The sequence below is a fragment of the Rhipicephalus microplus genome, chromosome 10 (genome assembly GCF_043290135.1).
Source record: "Rhipicephalus microplus isolate Deutch F79 chromosome 10, USDA_Rmic, whole genome shotgun sequence".
Lineage (NCBI taxonomy): Eukaryota > Metazoa > Arthropoda > Arachnida > Ixodida > Ixodidae > Rhipicephalus > Rhipicephalus microplus.
The window spans coordinates 58777238-58800195 of NC_134709.1; the positions used below are offsets into that span (position 1 = coordinate 58777238).

General features: G+C 45.0%; 1 protein-coding gene across 2 annotated transcripts; it reads right to left on the reverse strand.

The window, feature by feature from the left end:
* Window positions 1-1647: 1647 nt before the first annotated feature.
* LOC119181376 (thioredoxin) lies at window positions 1648-21225 on the reverse strand. Of its 2 annotated transcripts, none has more exons than XM_037432602.2 (5): window positions 21066-21225; window positions 15511-15615; window positions 13878-13940; window positions 12978-13043; window positions 1648-1908 (listed from the first exon to the last, which is right to left on the reverse strand). In XM_037432602.2, the coding sequence occupies exons 1-5, from the start codon at window positions 21090-21092 to the stop codon at window positions 1846-1848; spliced, it is 324 nt and encodes a 107-aa protein (XP_037288499.1). In that variant the 5' UTR covers window positions 21093-21225; the 3' UTR covers window positions 1648-1845. The 2 variants fall into 2 exon arrangements, with proteins under 2 accessions (XP_037288499.1, XP_075731859.1); XM_075875744.1 differs by having other exon boundaries at window positions 20918-21078.
* Between the last annotated feature and the right edge of the window lie 1733 nt (window positions 21226-22958).

A 22958-nucleotide genomic window follows, 5' to 3' on the forward strand; every position in this document is an offset into this window, starting at 1 on the left:
ATTGCCACGGCCCTCTCAATAAAAAAATGCTAGACATCAGAATGAATGAGCAAAGAAAAAGGCTGGAGCTGAAAAAATGTATGTATTGCAGTAAAAGTGCAGCATTTCAGGTCAAAATTTGCATTGGTCACAAATCTAGCAGTTTCTAAAACAATTTGTACCATTCATTATTTCAATACATTGACTTTCCAGGAAGGTTTTCGCAATTAGCCACTTCAATGGCTCCAAAAGTGGTTAGTCTATTAGAAAGGTCAAAACTGTTTCCATAGAGTATTTTGTTGTAATGTTAAAGAAATGTTGAATCAACGTTCAAGCTTATCCGTGCTGCTTTTACAAATGGTCGGTTATATAATACTGGACCCCAACCCTCTTTTTCTTCAGTCGGTTACTTTAAACAAGGACTGTGGATGAAACTGCCAATCTTTAGACCTTTCATACATTCGCGCATATCACAGTAAGATCATTACATTAGTGTGTTCGTTGGACAAACTGGACCTAGAATTTTAGTTATACACCACTTTGGGTTTTTACCCGAACTTCTACGTGAGCCGCACGACTCGCATCGAACACAAACACACAACTCCAAGCGCAAAAAAACGGCACTTTTTATTAACAGTACAAAAATTAAATCAATGCCAACACACATCACAGCCCAGCCACATAAAATATGGCAAAAAGAAAAGCTCTGCCATCGGACAAGTGAAATCACAGCACCAGGGAGCTTCTTGTAAAAACAACTTCTGTAAATATTCATTAAGTGCCTCTCAAGACTGATTGAAAACTACTGCGATAAACAGGAAAAGAATTCAAATGACAGCTTCACAATGCAGTTGCTCTAGAAGCAACTAATACTTCAGGCATCGGTAGTTAGTGCACTATCAGTATATCGGATTTTATATGCTGAAACATTAAAACTGGTACAAAAATAGAACACTAGCCGAAGCAAAAACGTAACCGAAATCATCCAAGCAATGATTTGGTCCTTACAAAGTGGCCTGACCTGGAGATATGCGTGACTCAAGCGCAAAGCTGTCGCTCCGATTTAGTGTAAATATGGAGCAAGCTGAAGGCTGCTTCAGTTGTAAAGCACGTGCTGACGACAAATACGAAGGTTACGTTGCTGCGAGAACTACCCGTCCTATGCCAAGCTTGCCAGAACCACTAACCTTAGCTTTACAAAAAAGCTGTGCAGTGAACAAACTTTTAGAACTGAAGAACAACCTTTTTTTTCTAACTCACATTCGAACACTTCAGAACGCAGCTGTATTAATGCATACCCACTCAGGCAGCCCGAACAAGGTGGGAATGCCCATTTGGTGTTGAGTGAACTATGTTGACAGATTGAGGAAGAGTTACAAAGAAACGATCCACACCTGGCCATACTTTAAGCAATGAGTAAACAATCACTGAAGTTTCTTTCAGAGCAGGGCATGAACAATGCAACAGCATTAAGCAAAAAAAAAAAAAAGACCTTTACAACTGCCATTGTTACCATAACATGTAGCAGCTGATCGTAGGATCGGCACAACAGCATCGACAAGTGTTGCCAAGGACTCCAGGCAACATTACTCATGTGGACGGTAGCAGAGGCAAGCGCACGTTTAAACTGCGTGTGAAAGTTTGGGCATTTCGTTAATGCAACGTATATGCTACAAGTTCTAACTGGACTTTTAATTGAGATCTTGCAGACAGTACAGCTATAAACGTGGATGGCTGGAAGTATAAAACGAGAAGGAAGTCTGTCGAGCCAAGCGAAAAAGAAGGCAGTTTAGATCACGCTTATGAAACTGGGCTTTTCCCCCTTTTCGTTCGGACAGGCTGGTAGTGCCGAGCGCCTCGCCTCGTTTACTTGTACTTCGCCAACATCTCTTTGATCATTTCTTGGTTCGCCCCGGAGATTTCATCAACCTTGAAGAAAAGAAATGATGCAAATGCAGGTCACACACAATGTAAGGGGTACAAACAGCATAAAGAGCAGGAATGCAGTAAGCTTGCGTCATTTCTTTGTGAAACTTCAAAAGCAAATTAAAGGAAAGGCAGGGAGAATACTCGAGTGGAACAGTGGTTTATTCGGCAGTGTTCGTTCGCCACTCAAGCATGCCACCCCTGTCCAACATGTAGACATTTTACGGCTCGTAGAAAGTTACGCACAACCAGTATCCTGAAGTTTACCTCTAGGGCTTGAGGGCCCACCCACCCAAAATTGCAGGATATTTTTATTGAAGTCTAAACTTCCACTCCTGTTCTGGCATACTGGTATGAAACCAGCAAGATCTATCCTAAAAGCACAAATATTTTCAACTCAACAGCTCTGTACTTGGTGTCTTAACAGTCTTATCACTGAGTGCAGACCACAGAATGTCGCATTGTATGGGCAAATGTACTTGCTTGGCATTTTGCAATTAAAAAATTACACTTTTGCAAACACAATAGAGAACGGCCAGCTTATCAAAACACTGACTGCCTTTTTCAGTGCATAGCTATGACATCCAGTGTGAGTGCTTTGTTCGTAGCTATGTTCAAGACAGAAATGAGAAGACAAAGCCTGTTATGGTAGGATATTTCAAGGGCCACAAAAACTTCACATCAGTAGGCATATGTGTTGAAAGGCAGTGAATGTGGTAGTCATGCACTGTGGGCAGACATTATCACCAGGTATTTTCCCAGGCAAGACCAAAGCATGCAATTATACAGGAGATGGCACACCTCAACTATTTTGCCAAAATAAGCCCTTGGAGATCACGATATACACATAATGTTCATTTGTGCCATCAAGCATGTTCTAATGATGACGATGATGATGATTGATGTTTTGTGGCGCAAGGGCCATTTCACGGCCAAAGAGCGTTAGTTCATCTTATTAAGATATAGACAATGATTGTGATAAGCGGCTGTATAAGGGCCATAAAATTCCTCGCGGTAAGGCGGGTAAAAACATACAAGTAATAAAATCATGACCATGCCGTGAAAGGTGTGTGTGGTGTGAATAGATGACAAAAGTTGGTGATAATAAAAATGATGGTGGACATGTATGGCATTATGCCTCACTCGTTCATACCCTTGCGTTTAATTAAGGGCCGTGAGGCAAGTACTTTGTTGTGTAGCCATCGCAGCGAAAACCTCTCTGGAGAGGTCGTGCTACGGAATGCCCGGGTATATGATATGAAAACTACGAATTTCTTTTAAAAACGCTAACAATGATTTATGACTAAAAAGTGGTTCCCTACCAACGAACATTGCAGGGTGTAAAGGTATATGTTGTCGGTAGGGTAATGGAAAGTGTTTTCTTAGAGTTTCAACTGTTTGCACTGGATTAAAATGTGAACTGTTAGTGCTTCACCACATCTGTCACACAATGGTGGATCGCCACCGGACAAAAGATATGTGTGTGTCGTGTATGTGTCCTATCCTGAGCCTCGTTGGTATTACCTCTGTATGACGTGATTTCGATACTGGCGGCCAATGGCGAAGGTGTGGCTTAATAATGTGTAGTTTGTTTAGTGTGTGTCTATCCCACTTGCTCTGCCAGTAGTCCCTGAGCATTCGTTTGAGAGACTGCTTCAGATCAAGGGCCGGGATTGATATGGGTGTAGTGGCAGTGCTTTCGTGGACGGATGCAGCAAGCTGATCCGCCTTCACGTTGCCTTGAATCTCACGGTGCCCTGGCACCCAGCACACTACAACATGTTTGAGTGTGTAGAGTGTCCATCAAATGGAGTAAAGTGAGACAAGGACAGGGTTTGTTTTTTAAGGGTTTGCAGAGCCGTAACCACACTGAGGAAGTCCGTATAAATTACTGCTTTTTGTATTTGTAATTGTGTGATGTGTTTAGCCGCCACAAGTATCGCGTAAGCTTCCGCTGTGAAGATACTTGTGTGTGGATGTAGAGGGCCAGCACCCGAAAAGGATGGGCAGACAGCAGCGTAGGACACAGAGGAGTTAGACTTGGAGGCATCTGTAAAGAACTCAGGACGTGTGTATTTGTGTTGAAGTTCCAGGAAGTATGTTCGGATATAGGCAATAGGCGCATATTTTGTAACTTCTAGGAAAGACACATCGCAGTCTATAGTCTGCCACTGCCACGGTGGCGGTGTATGCTACAGGAGCCATTAAACTGTGCTCAAGTGACACTCCAGTTTCCTCAGCTAGACCCGTCCGGCGAACCGAGAAGGGCTGCCTCATCAAACGCCTGTTTTGAAACAGAATGGAGCTCGACAAATCATTAAAAGTAAAGTATGTGGGGTGCTTCTTGTCTGCTTTCACCTTAACGAAACATACAAAGGACATGCAAGTTCTCTGCATATGAAGCGACCACTCATTTGACTCAACGTGCCGTATTTTCGCACGTATAACCCGCACCAAAAACCCAAAAATTTTAGTGGCAAAGTGGAGGTGCAGATAATACGCGGGGTTTTTCCTATAGTGCTGCTTCACAGCAATGCGTGTTGTGCTGTGAAGCCCCTTAACAGTGTAGCGAAGGCTAGGGAGGCGGTTTCCGCAAATTCGTGTTGCTCCGCAAGTAGCACGGCAGCTTGCGGCCGATTTTGGTTTCCCTTGCTTGCATCGTTGAAGCGTTTAGAAAAATATTTGGGGAGAGATAATTAGATTGTTCAGCGTAAAATCTCACTGTCACACCACAAGTATATTTTTTGGACGTTCGCGAGAGAGACAGAGATATTATCAGTAAACTTATGTACTACTTTTTGACGCGGTAGCAGGCATGCATTTCGGTATATTGTTTCCAGGGTGCTGTTACAGTGTACTAGAAGCGGTAGTGCTAAGTCGTGAAAGCCTAAGTCGATCTGTTCTGTCACCATGAGAAGCGTACGGCGGCAGTCCTTCACAGCACAGCAAAAGCTTAAGATCATCGCCGTCGCCCAGGAATTCGGAAATCGCGAAGTGGGAAGACGGCGCGATAAGGACCAGTCCTGCGTGCGACTGTGGAGAAAGAAGAAAGAGCCCACAAGCCGCGCACCGCGACTGTAGGTCATTTCGTGGCCCCAAGACCGGTCGGTACCTACCCTGAGCTGGAGGCGGAGCTAGTAAAGTTCATCGAAGATGTGAGAAGCAGGGGTCACGCCATATCGACTGAGAGGGCCCAAGTGGAAGCGCGGCGTCTTTCGAGGGAGCTAGGCCTACCTCACGAGTTCCGTGCGAGCAACGAATGGCTGCACCGCTTTATGAGGGCAAGAGCTCTCAATCAGACGGTGGACTACAATATGTCAACGCTTGCTGGCTTCTTAAGAGGAGAAGCTGCCCAAGTACCAGATATGTAATTGGCCTGCGAAAGCAGCACAATGACATTTTCTCTCAAATCGGCAATGTGTATGAAACTCCTGTTCATTTTGGAATGCTGTTGGACACAACGATTGAGAAGAGGGGCAGCAGTTCGGTGAGCGTGCTGACCGGCGGGAACACGAAACTGCGCATCACAGTCTTGCTTTGTGCCCTCGCCGACGGCACGCAACTGCGACCGTACGTCATCTTGAAAAGGAAAACTCTACCAAAGATTCATTTTGGTACACACGAAAATGTGTGGATGAACAGTGACTTGTTCGTGGACTGGATCAAGACGGTATGGGAGAAGAGGCCCAGTGCGATGCTCGCAAAGAGGTCCATGCTTGTTCTTGACTCGTTCCGCGGCCACACAACTGAGGAAGTGAAGGACCGCCTTTCACGCAACAGCACCGACTTAGTTGTTATACCCGGTGGAATGACGTCAATGTTGCAGCCTCTAGATGTGTCCCTTAACAAGCCCTTCAAAGCGCATGTCAAGCGCTATTACGCCAAGTGGATGGCTGAAGGCCGCTACGACGGGACGCCGACAGCACGAGTCCGAAGGCCTGATATTGCCCTATTCTGCAAGTGGATTGTCGAGGCATGGAAGGCCATTCCAGGTGAGATGGTGCGAAAAAGTTTCAAGAAATGCTGCATCCCAAACAACACGGATGGAACCGAAGATGACCTTGAGCATAACAGTGAGGACTACGGCTCAAGTGATAGCTCTAGCGAGAGTAGCGACAGTGAGTGAATTGTGACTGGCCTTGCAGACAGCGTATTCTGCTTGCTAAATAAAGCTTTTTCTGTCTACATATGTGCTATGTTGCTTGAGCAGTATTGTACAGCCTTTCCTGTATATCAAATGTGCGGGCAATACGCGAGATTTTTTTTTCTTTCTCGGTTAGCTGAAAGTGGGGGTGCGGATTATACGCGCAAAAATACGGTAAAGGCTTTCTACGGGGCTGGTGCGAAAAGCACCCGTAGAAAGCCGGATGCCCAAATGGTGCACGGGGTCCAGTATCTTCAAAGCACCTTGAGTTGCAGACTGATAAACAACGGCCCCATAATCTAAGCGGGTGCAAATGAGGCTTCTATACAGATTCACGAGACATTGCCTGTCACTACCCCACGTAGTACGTGACAACACTTAAAACAATCATGGCTTTTAAACATTTTATTTTTAAATACTTGATGTGCGGAACGAAGGTCAACTTGTTGTCCAAGATTAAGCCTAAGAATTTATGTTCTGCATTAACCGACAGGCGTTGACCGTTCAGTTCAATGTCGGTTTCTGAGTGCATGCCTCTCTTTGTGGAGAACAAGACACACGTGCTTTTTTGTGGGTTCAGTTGGAGTCCGTTTTCCTCTGCCCATTTGGAGACCTTGTTTAAACCTAACTGAACCTGCCGCTCACACATTGCCGGGTTGCATGACTTAAAGCCAAGCTGGACGTCATCGACACATGTGCAATAGAACATGTTGCGAGGGATGGACAGGTGCAAGGAATCCATTTGGATAATAAAAAGTGTACAACTAAGTACACCACCTTGTGGTACTCCCGTTTTTTGGACAAATGTTTGGGAGAGAATACTGCCCACACGGACACGGAATGTCTGATTGGACAAGTAACTCTCGATTATGGAAAGCATTATATCGCGCACACCTAAGTGAGACAGGTCTCTTAATATGCCAAGACGCCATGTTGTGTCGTATGCCTTCTCGATATCGAGGAACACAGAGAGGAAGTATTGTTTGTGGACGAAAGTGTCTCGGATCTCTGCCTCAATGCGCCCCAGATGGTCGGTAGTGGATCTACCCTCTCGAAAACCGCACTGGTATCGGTCGAGCAGATTGTGTGTTTCGAGGAAATGTAAAAGTCTCAAAAAGTTTACAAAGGCAGCTTGTAAGTGCAATGGGCCTATAACTCGAAACTGTGGAAGGGTCCTTGCCCTGTTTTAAAATAGGGATAACAATAGCCTCTTTCCAGGAAGCAGGGATGGTGCCAGAAAGCCAGATAGCATTGTATAGGGAGAGTAAAGTTTTTCCCGTTTTGAGCGGCAGGTTTTTCAACATTTCATACGTAACACAGTCGTAGCCTGGGGCAGAATTACTGCAGGAGTTTAGTGATGGTTGTAGCTCAGCTAAGTTGAAAGGTTGGTTATATGCGTTGTAATTTGTGCACTTGTATTCTAGTTTCTGCTTTTCTATCTTTGCTTTGTATCTTTGGAAAGCTTCAGGGTAGTGTGACAAGCTAGACACCTGCTCGTAGTGTGCACCGAGGAAGTTCACCTGATCTTCCAGGCTGTCACCCTGTGTGTTTACGAGTGGGAGTGAGTGTACTTGTCTTTCTGCTACCCGTCTAACCATGTTCCAGACTTTAGCCTCTTGTGTTTATGAATTTATCCCTGATAAAAACTTGTGCCAGCTTTCTCTTCTGGCCTGCCGACGCGTTCTCCTGCCTTGAGACTATTTTCTGAAAGCTGTTAAAATTTTTGGCTGTCGGTGAATTCTGAAGCAACCTCCATGCCTTGTTCTGCTCCTTTCGCGCATTCCGACACTCAGTGTTCCACCATGGGACGCGTGGCTTGCCCGGCATACCAGATGTTTGTGGTATGCACTTAGCTGCTGCATCAGTAAGAAAAGCAGTGAAGTACTGCACGGCTTCATTTATGTTTAACCTATATATGTCGGTTCAACTTAAACGAGCAGTGTTGTGAAACTTCCCAGTCCGCTCTGTCTGTCTGCCATCTGGGAACATGTGGAGGACCTTTTTCTAGTGGTGTACTTGGAATGATCGGAAAGTGATCACTTCCGAAAGGATTGTTGCTCACTTTCCATTGAAGTAGGGGTACAAGCGATGGGGACACAATGCTGAGATCTATGCATGAGTAGGTTTTGTTGGCAAGGCTAAAGTATGTTGGCTCTTTCCTATTGAACGGACACGCACCCGAAAAAAAGAGGAACTGTTCGATTAGACGACCTCATGCGTCGCAACGAGAGTCGCCCCATAGACCATTATGCGCATTCAAGTCCCCAAGGACCACATAAGGTACCAGTAGTTCATGTATCAGTGACTGGAATTTGTGTTTTTCGAGACGGTGCTGTGGAGGTATGTAAAGAGAGTAGATGGTGACAAGTTTGTTCAAAAGAACTGCTCGAACAGCCACTGCCTCAAGGAATGTTTGTAGCGGTAGATGTGTACATGCTACGCCCTGATCAACTATAATGGCCACACCACCAGATAACGCTACAGCGTCATTGCTGTCCTTTCTGAATATTACATAATGACATGGAAAATTTGTGTTTTTGGAATTTAAGTGTGTCTTGTACACACAACACTTTTGGGGAATGTTTGTAAGAGCTTCTGGATATCGTCGAGAATTCTAAGCAGCCCTCTGACGTTCCATTGTAATATTTGTGTATCCATTTTGATTGTAAACGAGTGCTGTGTGTACTAAAGAAGTATTGCGTCAAGTCAAGAAGCCTTGTCAGGCCCTGTAATGGTGGTTTTTGATTTTCTGGCGCGCTCCAAAAAGCCATGCCTGTCCTTCGGTGCCGAAGACACCGTTGGGCTTGCTGTTGTGTCCGTCACCTCGGACGAGATGCTGGATGCCCGCTCGCTGTTCGCGCGTGAAGGCACGGAGGCCTTAGGGCTATCTGTGGAGACTGAAGGCCCTGGGGCATTAGGTCCGGAGGCCTGCAAGCCTTTTGGTGGCTGAAGAGCCTGTGCTACTTCCGATGAGGGGGTGAATGGCGCTGCCGCTCGTCCACTTTGTGTGGTACATGCGGGCGCCGCGGATTTTGGCGGCACTGCCCCCTTTCGTGCCACCTCCGCGGACGAAGGTCCCTGCATTAGTAGACGCTTGCGCGCCTCCCTAAACGAGTTGTTTTCATTTACTTTCAGTGTGAGTACTTCTTTTTCATGTTTCCATGTAGGGCATGTGCGAGAGAAAGCAGGGTGTCCACCATCGCAGTTCGCGCAGTGTGTAGTGGTTTCTTCACAATTGTCTGTGGCATGTTCGTGCGAACTACACTTTGCACAGGTTTGACGGCCGCGGCTGCACTGAGAACCGTGGCCGAATCGCTGGTACTTAAAAAAACGTCGGGGGTTGGGGATGTAGGGTCGGACCTTTAACTTCAAGTAGCCGGTTTCGATATATTTTGGAAGTGTGCTTATGCAAAATGTAAGAATGAGGTGCTTTGTAGGGGTTTCTTTGTTATCACGCCTAATCTTAATTCTCTGTACATGCGTTACACGCTGTTCGTTCCAGCCCTCAAGTAGCTCACTCTCTGTCAGGTTAATTAGGTCTTGATCAGACACTACGCCTCGGCAACTGTTCAGGGAGCGGTGTGGTGTGATAGATACAAGCATTGTTCCAAAAGAGGTAAGTTTTGTCAGGTTTTCATACTGGATCTTGGTTTGGACTTCAAAGAGAAGGTCCCTGCTAGCCATATGTGTAGCCTGATATCCTGTACCTAGTGTATTGGTGAGGCAATTAGAAACGACAAACGGAGAAATGGTTCTTGTGTTCTTTTCTTGCGTTTCACAGTGGATCACATGGAAGCGCGGGAAAATTTCTTTCCGCTTTATAAATACATTCAGTGTTGCTTCAGTGCACCCCCTCTTAGGAGGAGGGCGATCAGACAGTTTAAGGAAATGCCTCTGCCGGGGGGCCTTAAAGGTCCAATCAACCGGCGTCGGCTCAACCCCCAGGATCCCCTTTTCCCCGGACACGGCAAAGCCACGCACAGCTAAGCGTGGGAGGGAGTCAAAACTCCCCCGTTAGCTCGGGTCCGTGGTGTCGCTACACACCAAACGCCTGCTTACGCAGACGACCCTGTGGAGAACAAGCATGTTCTAAACATTTGGTCAGGATGAATTTGTCTCGAAATCGCTGGCTGGCAGCTTTGTTGCCACATTTACCATGCTCAACAAATGCCTCCCATCCCTGAATGTTATAAGAATCTCAGAGTCACGTATTGCTTAATCCATTAGGTTCCAATTTGTAACTTAAGAGATTCTACTCAAAAAATTTTTTTTTCCCAAAATTACATGCATTTTGTTAGCATTTGTTCTGTTAAGTTTAGTAGCTTTCTCTACTTGCACGACAAATGACTGCTGTATTTAATCTGGAAATAAGCTAGAATCACTTTTATGGAGTACAAGGCGGCAATAAATAACTAAAAAGGATGCATTGTTTAGGGTAGGTTAAAGAAATGCAATCTGGCTGCTTGCCATTGTTATTTCAGACGAGTTCACCAAGGCCACATGATCAATACAAACACGATTCCCACGCTCTTGATTGAAGAAACTAAAGAAGCATATGCTTGGCACAGAGACGAGCTTTTATTTTAATATTAAAATGCGTTCTCTCAAGGCGAAATGATGGGCAACTCCAGTTTCTATGTGACGCTTCTGGTACTGCTGATTGCCAGATCTGGACGAAAGTTTTCCCACATATCCCCTAGACATATGCAGAGCGAATTTATTTCTTCAAACTCTATACCGCTTATGCAATTCTTACAAACTTGAAGTAAGCAATCGGTATTAGCCGGGTATTCCGAGACTTCTCATATAATAAATTATCTTGTTAATTCAAATGTCCCACACACACTTTCTGGTATGTTTTCTGCATGCTACAGTTAGTGATATGAGCTATTAGTGGCCGATAAATATGTAAAAGTTTAGTGACAGAAAAGCAGCGTTCAAGAAGATGTGCTACAGATTTTTGCAATACAAAACTGAAACTTTGACACTTGCTGTAAAACCTACTACATACCGTATTTACTGGCGTAATCCTCGCACTCGCATAATTCTCGCACCCCCCACATCGCCCAACAAGAATACGAATTCTTGTTTTCCTCGAGTAATTATCGCACCCCCGAAAACTGTTGCAATAAAGTCGTCTGCTGGTTCCAGCCAAAGATGATGATAGCGTCCGCCATCTCTTACACATCAAGTGTACTATTGCACAGATTTTCAATCCAATCCAAGCCAAGCCGAAGTGGCCAGTGCGCGTTGCGGCGTGTTTTGTATGTTGTGTCAGTAATTTTGGCACGTTATGGGCAATACTGAAGCTACATGGCTGCTTCAAGTTGCAAGTGATAAATCATGCACTAAACAATGGCAACAGGGCCGCCGTTAGGCCCTTCAGAGTCTATGAGTTTTGTGTTCGCTATTGGTGATGGCAGCTGAAAGCCACCAAGATGCGTTGGGCCTGCCGTATGCCTAAAACTGGGATTGATGGTAAATTTTATTTCTTCAGAAGTAAACTGCGGACGACTGTTAAATAGCCATCAGCCCAATATTGACGTCCTACGCTTACCTTTTGAGGGCTCCTGCAGAGCGACGAACACTACCGCTACGCCCGCAACGGCCTCAAGCTTTGTGTATGGCATTCTAATTCTCGACTATTTGCTTCCACTTTTTGTGTTTCAAATAAATCTTGCCTTGTGTTGAACCTCTGCTTTTATTGTTGAGGTAAGTTTTAATTAGTACTTCTTAAAGCTTGCTGTTAATTGCTGGTGTGAGAATCCGGATTTGCGGCGACTTTGTTCTTGTTTTTTTTTTTTTTCGCTCTGTACGTTTTCGTGAAAAGTTTTCGCCGCGTTATTCTCGCACCCCCCCACTTTGCATCGGTTTTCCAGCAAAAAACGTGTGAAGATTATGCGGGTAAATACGGTATTTAAAATCTGCATAAGCAACTTCCTAAACAGCGAAAACTTCAATTACCTAAACCTACAGAATAAGGGAGCTATTTTTGAGTGGCATCTCCCCTTAAAGATCAGATGTGACTCGCCGCTATTTATAAATCCAACAGGCAATCTGCAAATCAATAGTTTTTATGAAAAGCAGCATTCCTTGAGTAGCACAAGTGCACAACTTGTTGCAGCAGCCGCCAATTTGAAGTTACACCAAGTTGGTGGGCTTGATAGTGGGAAAGATGAAATGCCTCTATGAACTTGTGTTCCAAGCCCAATTTTGAGCTACTCTTTAATTTTCTACTCAACTAAATTATTTCCTTAGAAATAATGCATTCTCAGCTAACTTTTATACACCACAAATTTAGAGATGAGCAAACACTCATGCTTTTCAAAAACTTATCAAATGAACATTGTGTGTTACAATTCATACAGCACACAATGTACTTCCACATTTATTACGAATGTGGACCTTGTTAAACAGATTCCTTGGCTATGAGAGGGGAACTACAACCCTCAATATTCGAGAATTGAATGAAAGCTTTTAGGATGATTTGACTCGTGCGATGACTGCGCTCTTCTGCTTACCATGCCAAGTAAAATGTAGTTTGATCACTATGCCAGTCAAGGTTAAGCTAAAGGGACTTGATACTTCAACTAATATCGATCAGTCTTGCCCGACTGCATTTACCCATTGTATAGTGACCAGAAGTGTAATGAAATCTAGCGGTCGACGTCAAACTATTCGAACGCTCAAAAAGTTAGCCATAACAATGTTGACAGTGGGACAACTGGCGAGTCGCAGCGCAACTTTACTGCGCATGTGATCAGTTTACGACGCCCTCGTTCAGCACGTGGTCATTCAGAGATGAAGGTATGATTATCGTCAGACATACTTCCCTAATGTTTGTGCAAAAGTAAAAAGTAGTAATACAGATATTCTACACACTTTGTACATACAATAAAAAAAACAGTTTGCAATGTCCCCATCTCACCTTTTCCTTCCTCTTGATAAAAATGAAGGTGGGCATGCACGAGATCTCGTAATCAGATGCAATCTCCTGGAAAAGAGAACCAAATGAATGAAATATAGGCTTAATTCACGAGAAATAAATGACATTTTTGGTGCCAAAGTCATGATCAGACTGAGAAGCACGCTGAAGAAGGCACTTAAGTTGGACTAGAGATGAACAGTGACATATCAAGTTATTGAACGATTACAAGGGAGCCATGCGAAACTTGATTTTTATATTTATGGGCAACTCTCTAGCAGGGACGCTTATCACGAAAACTAGCGTGGTAATTTCGCTCTGCTTTATTACGAAGTTTGCAGAGAAGATTCAATTTGCCAACACATTTTGTCGCTCCAAGAAGAGAACAAAGAGACGAGTTATGTTTACACACAGCAATGAAGCGCTTTGCATAGATCCGTCTTTCAAGGTATACCACATTCTGAAATACTATTGTATGTTCTGCAGTTCTGTGTAATCCCACCACCAATAAAACTGTCGCTCATTTTCTTTTGCAATTTTTTCCAGAGCAATAAATACCATAATAAAGTAATTTCACCATCTGGAAAAGTTTTTCTCAACAGAAACTCGAGAGTCAGAGCATTAACATGCACCCATATTTGGTACACAAGTGTTATTGCATTTCACCCTCGTCAAAACGCCACAGCTGCGATTAAGAATTCTCCGAGCTTGAGGGTGAGCCAGGCAAGCACTGCTTCCTGCTATTAGTTCTTGCATTTGGCGATTGTTAAACCTCAGAACTCCGTTCTCTTTCCTGCCATATACCTGCTTAGACAATTTTTACCAACCAGTCACCAGCTACGTGACCAAAGTGGCACGAGATCGAAAAGGAACAAAGTGCTCGCATTGCGGCCACAGCCTCACCTCATTCTCGTCAACGTCCACCTTGAGGAAGATGGCTACGTCGCTAAGGATGTCCGACTGTTGCTGCAGGGACAAAAGCAAAAGGTACGTCAGGCACATTTACTTAGTGACAACAGCGAGTAATGCGAATGCATAGCATTTACTATAAGTACACTAGAGGGAACTCTGGCGCTAGTGTTTATGAAATTTGCAACGAATGGCATATCAGCGAGCATGGGAATGACTGGTAGCGCACGAATTTGCCTAGTCTTCGTACTTTTGGCTCCATCTGGCTTCGCGTGGCTCGATGTCACTTTGTAACGAAGCAACAACCGGCAAATGTTGAGCAGTTGCATTTCACCACCTTAACCTTTAGGCTCATCGATTCGATTCGGGCAACGAAGTTCGCAACCATCCGTTCTTTTATTCGAAACAAAACCGAAATGCAACGCTAATTCTGCAAGAGCGTTTGAAGCCCGCAACTACGTAGACCAGGCAATTCTGCATACTACGCATCATTCCCATGGTCTTTGAACAATTGCAGCACCAGAGTCCTCTCCAGTTAATTTTAGAAAACTCAATGGGTGGATGATCTTCCGAAGTAAGCATTAGAATCCCTGTTTTGCAATTGGCCTCCTTTCCTGCTAACCAAACCTCTTCTCATACTATGCACAACTTCCCTAGGCCCTTTGCAAGGGTAAACAAACAAGTACAGCTAAGGCTACTATTTCCCAAACGCGGAACGACTACTGTCAGCAGCCTTGCTACTGGTGCCACTAAGTGCAATAAAACATTCCGACAAGACCTCAACGTAATGAGAGGAGGGGTTGAATGTGATCCGGTGCAGAAGACTTGCTGTATTTACTTGAATGTCACACACGGCGTTTCCCAGATTTTTGCTACCCGAAAGCTACCACCCTCAAGCTATGATCGAATACTCGTATCACTTGAATTTAAGTTGACGGGAAAGTGCAATGATGCTGATAACATTTTTTTTTTTTCCTGCATGCAATTAGAGGTAACCCCTGCCATAGGTTGCCGAACTCACTCTCGAGTCTGCTCCCTCTTACTCAGAGGCGCGAGCCTGAGTGAGGCCAGTTGAGAAAAGTTTTAGCAAGTTTGAGTACAAGTGTTTTTGCCAACCTACAGTTTTATTTATTGAACTTCAGCCTTACGTTGGCTCACGTTTCTACTCGTGCCGACTCATATATAGCACTTCAAAGCACCAGCGTTATTACACCTGCTAATTATTTATTGATCAGAGGCAGGAGGAGTTAGAAAAGGGAAGTGCCTATTAAAATTAAAAGCGCCAACATTTTGGAAAAGCTCCATAAACATTGTTTTGTTATTACAGTGTGTGCGTTGTGTTTCACACCATCGCACCAGTGTGACCTTGCAGTCTTGAGAACCAACGTGCGGGCATGCTCAGGGAAGTTCGTCAGCTTTCTCAGCACCTAAATTAAATGTGAGGCAGGGCGGAACCCGCTTAGAAGATGCACCATGAAACTCACTTCTGGGCTATAAATAAGGGCAACTCAATGCGAGCGGTGCGAAAACCTCGTGCCTATGGCACATCGCTACTTCACTTTCACGTAAACGCCTGCAACGAATGCCATGTAAACACCATAATGTCAAGGAAAGCAGGTCATCAGACCTTTAAGAAGGGCTCAATCATCTTGCACGGCCCACACCATGTGGCGTAGAAGTCCACCACCACCAGCTTGTCGCCGGCCTCCTCGAGCTTCTTCTGAAAGTCCTCCTACAATGCACAAAGTAAAGGTGTAAGGCCGAACAATATCTGAGGCAGTGTTCCCGAAGAGAAAGCTTGTGTGAGAAAGGTAGAAAGTTGGCCAAAGCTAAAAGACGAACACTTATGGGAAGACTGAAGAGAAAAACAATTATTCTCTGCATAAGTAAATTACTCTCTCAATTCCAAGATCACCATGTCTGTCGCAAGAAGACATCTGGTGAGAAAACACCAAAAAGGAAAATACAAGTGGCAGAGCCACCTTGAAACTCCCGCACCAAACGCCGTGACATCTTGCATTTTGATGGTGTCCCCTACGTCCTACATAGTTCCTGGTCAGTAAAAAAAAAACTACATTGACCTCTGAGAATACTATCAACTTCACATACAGTTTCAGAAAATTTCCTTCAGCCAATGACGCTGAAGTAGGACAAGTGCACCTTGACATCAGTGATGTCACGCGTGAAGATTTTAGCACGAAACTTAAATATGAAAGTAACCTTGATTTCCTCCTCTATGAATAAACATATGATTATTAAATTAACGTTACCTCAGTTCTCAGTGTACAACTCGTGAATGTAAGCACAATTGTTTCCTTTTAGTGTCCCTACAACGTAAGCACAGAAAAGGCAGAAGTGCTTGTTCCGTGTCCTCACGGTAAGTCGGCAATGAACGAGCAACTGCCAAGCATGTGGTGCCACCTGTGAAGTGACTCATGAAGTAGCTTGGAAACGTGTGAGCCTTGCTCAAAACAGTAGTGGGGAGATACGATATCTCAAGTGGAAGATCCGAACTCTTCAAACACTGTGAAGGGGTTAAAAAATGCCAGGCCTGCGCGGAACACGCAGCACAGTCTCAGCGAAAGCTAGAAGAGCGGCCTTTCAGAGCCTTTTTTTAAAGACTCTGGGATGGTACAAGTATACTCACTCGGTACCCAGTATGCCATAGAAAATGTATCTTGTTTAGTAAGCCAGCATTCACTATGCTATCCTTTGCCATTCTTTGGGGAAGCGTGGTATACGCTACACAATTTCAAGGAATTTTGTGCCAATTTTTTTTATGCAGCGGCTGACGACGATCCCGGAAGTAGATATGCACCACAGTTAATAGGTTATCAGGCGCAAGTTTTCTGATGGGTTGGAGCATTAAACGACCCAGTCATTCGCATTGTGTTACACCTGGCTGTTCCTTTGATGTTCTAATTAACTTTATTATTCATGTTAACGAGATTTCTTTCCTGACATCAAGCTTGCCTAAGGCCAGTTTAGAAAAGAGTTTTAAGTACTGGCGTGGCTCAGTGGTAGAATACTGGGCTGGCACGCAGCGGACCTGGGTTCGAATCCCTTGGTGTCATTTGTGTTTTTTCGCTCAATTATGGTTGCGAATACCGGCAGTGGCAGACTGCAACGTGTTCCGATCTCATAACAGCTTTTGCTGTAAAAGGCCTTGCAACATTGTCTGCGACTGCCTCTGGTAGCACTACAGTGTGTAACATTGAGTACTGTGATAGAAGAAACGGGCGCATGGGAACTGAAGTGTCTAACATCAAGGACCTGGCCATGCGACAAGAGTAGCAGTTTTTTCCCCCAGCATTTCAGTCTCAGACGTCCCTGGCTGCCTCCCATCAGCCTGCACCTCTGAAGGATGTATAGTCAATTTGATGATTTTAGAGACCGCATGACTCTAGAAAAAGCCTAACATCCCTGCTGCTTTGGCAGGCAGCCTTGACTTTCAATGGCCGGCCTGTCCTAAAGCACTTCAACATGTACTGTGTAGTCTGACCGAACCCATTAACTGATTGCGGGGTAATAAAAGCTTTCTCAGATCCAGTGGTCTCAAATTATGACAACAGAACAGTACTTATGGGCAAGCTCAATTTAGGACTCAGTGGTACACTCAGTGTGAGCATTGTTCATGCAATTTATCTTCTAATCTACACGATCTCATCACCACCACTCTGGCCTGGATTGTGGGGCTCCCGCTCGTCAAATAAAAGAAGAGTTGAGTCTTCAACATCACTTAGCTATACTTTCTTTTACTGCTGTTTTATGTTCGCATCATCCGACATTACATTCAGAATTCAGATTCTTTGTAACATGAAGTCATTTCGAGCAATCACTCATATGAGCTGTCATACTAGAAATTCTGATGTGTCTCGATTGACAAGTACAGCAGCCTAAGCGCTGCCTCGTACCGGCCTTTGCAAACCATTGCACAGTACATTAGCGCACTTACGTCATATTGAAAACTGAACCCTCCGTGTGTCTTCTAACGTATAAAGATCGTTGTCAGATTTTTAGGCGTACAATAGAAAGGCCCAGAAGGTACCACATTAATGAGTGTGACGTATTTAGCCAACTGGAATGCATACTGCCGGTGCCACCGTCACAAGTACCAAACATTATTTCTGGTATGTGGGGTTTGACGTCCCAAAACCACGATACGATTATGAGACGTCGTAGTGGAGGGCTCCAGAAATTTCGACCACCTGGGGTTCTTTACCGTGCACCCAAATCTGAGCACACCTTGAGATACATTTGTGCTATACAAGTGCCACAGAGGCTGAACAACTAATAACACCCTGCCATAGCACCAAGTTGAAAAGGAGCACAGACACAAAACTGTCTCATTACTTGGAAACAAAACCACTAAATGCTACTTTGCCTGAAGCTTGGTCTTCACAATACCAGACCAGACGCACGGCAGCATTAACGCAACAGCGTTAAAAGAGCTCGTTTCAGAGACATTCCAATGTCGGAGCCATTAGTTCCGAGTGAAAAATTAGCATTGCCCTCGAGTCGAAATGCAAATAAAACCTGCTTCAGTCCCTGAACCAAGCCCAGGCCTACTGGGTGGCAAGCCGGGGATTTATCAGAGCCGTGCCCTAGCTTGAAACTTTCAAAAGAATACACGAATGTCAGTGTTAGGGGTTTCCTGAAGTATTACTAATAGAACTACACCGGGCGTCAAACATGTGGATTGTGCTAAGAGTGGTTGACATAAAGGCCCACGTATAACAAAGTGGACAGGAATAATTAGTGACCATCAACAACAGCCATAACAAATTATGCAGCCACCAGGGTGTGCATGTTGCTTTACAGATGAGTAGTACTTCGCAAAAGGGAGAACTACCATGTAGCCCACTACGCCGTGATTCAGCACTGTTTTTGCAGTAGGCCTTCTGCAGTACACACTTTGTATTGCCCCTGCTTTCTGCGTTTTGAACTTTGCAGCACTGCTTTTAACACCCATTCTAGCTTGATTTGAAATGGTCTGCTAGGAATAGGAAAGGGAACAATGGCTGGGAGGATACCCCGAAGCGATGGAAGTATGCCAAGAACGACGTGCCAGTATGTCTACAAAGTGTGAATGTTTGGCTTCCACAAGCGCTTCTCTGTGGAGTGTGCATATCCATGTCGTGTCGTGTACGTGGTTTATATTGAACCTCTTTGTGCACACAATCAACAGAACAAGACCTAGCATCACCCACCTAAAGAATGGCAGACTTAGAAACAACTTGCAGCAGCTAGCAAAGGCTAGAAAAAACCTAGAAGCAACCAGATTAGTCATCATAATCGTTCAATACTGACGTTTCAGGGCTTGCACGGTTCACTGTCACCTTGGCCAATTTTGTGCGTTTTGCGAGCATCAAAATGCGCCCGGTCGCCGTGGTACGAACCGAAAACCATGTCCGCCAGGTAAGGACCTCCGGGGTGGTACGACGTGCTTCACAGGAAGTAAGTGAAGTCTGGCCTGCAACGGAGGCTGTGTGTGGTGCAGCAAAGGTGGGAATTTTGGTGCAATAATAACATGTGAGGTTTACCGTCTCAAAACCACGATACGACTATGAGAAACGCCGTAGTCGGGGGGGCTCCGGAAATTCGGCCGCCTGCTGTTCTGTACCGTGCACCAGCACCGCGCAGTAGACGGGCCTCTCATATTTTGCTTCCAATGAAATGCGACCGCCACGGCCTGGATCGGACCCGCACCCTTTATGTCAGCAGCCGAACACCATAGTCACTGATCCACCGAGGCAAACATTGTTGGGGCAATGCATACATCCAACTCCAGTGGATCTTTAAGCAAGTAACGGAAATACGGTACGGCATTACTACACCGCCGCTATGCAGCTTGTGACGACGAGTTCCCCGACCAACAGGTTTCTCGTTCCCCATGCGTAAGCCGAGGCAACAATCAGGCGTCACAATGTCACAGTCAATAAATGAAGAAAATTTGTGGTATTGGCGTAGATTAACAGGAATTAGGAGCAGGAAAAGCGCAACGAGCGACAAAAAAAAAAAAAATACAGGGAGCGGTACGGTTACACCGCCCATCACGGTATTGCTTGCGTAGCTGGCTAAAGCGTTCCCATTCAAGAGCCTAATGGGCGCAAAGCCACAGTTCCACAGAGAGCACTTCACGAAGGTGTACGGGGCGACAGCAAACACGAGGGCGACACTAAAGATAGCACAATTGCCAGTAGAAGTATAACGCGATGTTTCGCAGACAGACGGCCGTGCGAGAGGAGTTCGGCAAAAAAGGAAGGCCTGGGGGAGTGGCGATAACTCTGCGCGGTATCTTTAGTTTCCTTTTGATCTTTCGGCGACCTTCCAAATCCTCAAGCCACGCGCAGCGAACGTGGCGAGCCATTTTGCTAGATTTGCATATCCGCAACCAGCCCCCCTCCCCCCGCGCCTGGCACTGGAAGCACGCCGCGTCAATGCAGAGGCAATCGCATCGCAACTGCACACCGTGGGCGTTGGAAGAAACACGTTAAACGGAACGCCATGCTCCAGCGAAGAGACGCCGGTAACGCCAGAGCGGTAACGCCACATCCGCGAATAAAGAAATAGAAGGGCGTCAACGGCGATAAAAAAAGAAGAAAAGAAAACGCCGGCGCGTAAAAAGGTGGTCGTATGCAGCTGGCGAAGCTCGCGCCCTTTTCCTTTAAAAGCGCTTTTCGTTGCGGTTTTCTTTTCGCTTCGTCCGTTCCATCGCAGCGCCAACTGGACGACCCTCCACTTCAACGTTACTATCAAATCAAGCTGCGACAAAAAAAGAAAAGAAAGAAAAGCGCAAAAACAAGACTGACGCGGTCGTGCAAGACACGCGCCCTTTCAAGAACGAATGAATGAAAGGCCAACCCCTCGCCCTCCTTCCACAAGAAGTGCTATCCGTCCGGCTTGTTTGTTAACCAGGAGTCGGGCGTTATTAAAAAATAGCAGCGCGTATCCCAAAACGCAAGTTGCCCGGCGATGTTATGATATCTTAAATAGGAAGGCGCAGGCAGAGCGCTGGACTACAGAACACCTACCAGTTTGGCTGGACGGAAAAGCCCGCGCGCACGCCTCTCACGTTTAGGCCTACGCTCACACATTGGTACCGGACAGAACAACCTTCAGGCCGGTAGTCTTGTTTCGCTTTCGCCGGACCAACAAGAGCGCTACTTCAACAGCTCTCACCTTGCTTTCGACGACTTGAATGACCATTGTGACGGCGAGTCAAGCGGTGCTGACCGAATAACTTTCGTTCCACACGCAACACGTAGGCGTGGATCGCGAAGCGAAAGTGAGGGGTTCGAAGTGTCCGGGAAGGCGCGTATTTTTTGTCAACTTCTCCCAAAGGCGGGAAGGAAATGGGGGCGAGCTGTGCGTCGTCGCGATTGGTCGCGTTTTGATCACGTGGCCTTTTGGCCGGTTGTCACAGCAACAGACGCAGCTGATCATCCGGGTCAAGCACAAAATCGATCCGCTCCAAGCCCGAAGCATTTCCAGCGTGGTGTGCCCTTCCGTACGGCGAGAAAAAGAGAAATTTCGGCCGACGGTAAATCAATCCGGCTTGTCCATTCATTTCTCTTGCTCCTTGAGCACGCGAAATTCGCCTTGTCTCTTCGCATGCGGCGGGCATTAATCTTTAAAGAGGTCAGAGAGTGGTCGCTCGGCCACCAATTGTGTCTCTTGTTTCTTGTGTTTATGCCTCTCGACAATCTTCCTCGATGTTACAAAGAAGCCCAAGTAAAGTAGAAGAAAATTTTCCGCACAACAGCTCAGCCGCATAATGAAGCCAAAGCTCACCTGTCAAAAATAGAGCACCAACGCCACCAACTAGCTGTTCAACTCGTATATAAGTCGCACACCCATGGTATGACTGTTTTTGTTTGGAAAGAAAAGACGGGCCATCGTGTGCTGCAGGAACGTCTTTATTTAACGTTAAAACGTCAATAAAGCTAGTACAATGAGAATCGAAAAATGTGATACGTTTTGAACACGCGCGATTCTTTGTTACATAGAAGTCCTAACAAAGTAGTTGGAACGTTGCGTTGAGTTCTTTACAAGAGACATTTCTTCAAAACCGGAAACGTGAACTCTTGCACAAGAAAGGGTATTTACCGGCTTCATCACGAACTTTTGAGAGGGAGCAAAAGCGCTTCAGTTGAAACCGCTAGAAATTTTTAAAAGCGCGAAATTTAAAACAATTTTAATGACTATATGAGTGTTCTCAAACAATTTCGTGGGTTTCGGTTAAGCAAAACGCAAAAAACACCTACTTAATTAAATGAGGGGCATGTTTAAGCAACCTAAAATGATTAAAACTAATCCATAGCATCCCCTGCTGTACCTTACAGACATATTAATAATGTACAAGACATTGAAGCAGCCGAAATTTTAATAACAAAGATGAAAAGAGCGAGCTGCTCAGTGATTCACGCTTAAGACATGTCAAATACCAATTGAAAATTCAACGTTGATTAACGATGCTGTATTGTCTAATTACGTCTTTTTGTTTTATTTATGCATGGCATCAAATCTTTGACATGAAGGAAAAACTCTGGAATGGGAGAGAAACAAAGCAATTTGTACTCTTAAAAGCAAACACGTTATTCGTTGGAGTAAACATAAAGAAACATCCAATGCGAAAGCACATTATAACAGCCCTAAATAGAAATTAATGTTTGTGGTTAGCGGCATAGTACAGTGTACTCACAAAAATAAAGAGCTTGAAGAGCGAAGAATGACTCGATCAACTGCTTACAACAATAATTTGTAATATTCTCTCCTTGGAGACCTCCTAATTAGGTCATTTTCACCGGGATATCTGTTCTGCTGTAGAAAGATTCTTAATCGAACCAAGGTGGTTTCGATTGCTAATCTATCAATCAATAAAAGTTATTTCTTCTAAGCATTTTATAATTCATTACATTTACAAGTTACATGTGATCCCCTTTGTCTCATTACTCGTTTCTTGGTCGATCCCCCCCCCCCCCCCCAGTGGGAGTAAGCTATGCATTTAGGCCATCATAATGATTATCACGACAACATGTGGTGCGTGTCTACTTGTTCAGCGTGTAGCAGGTT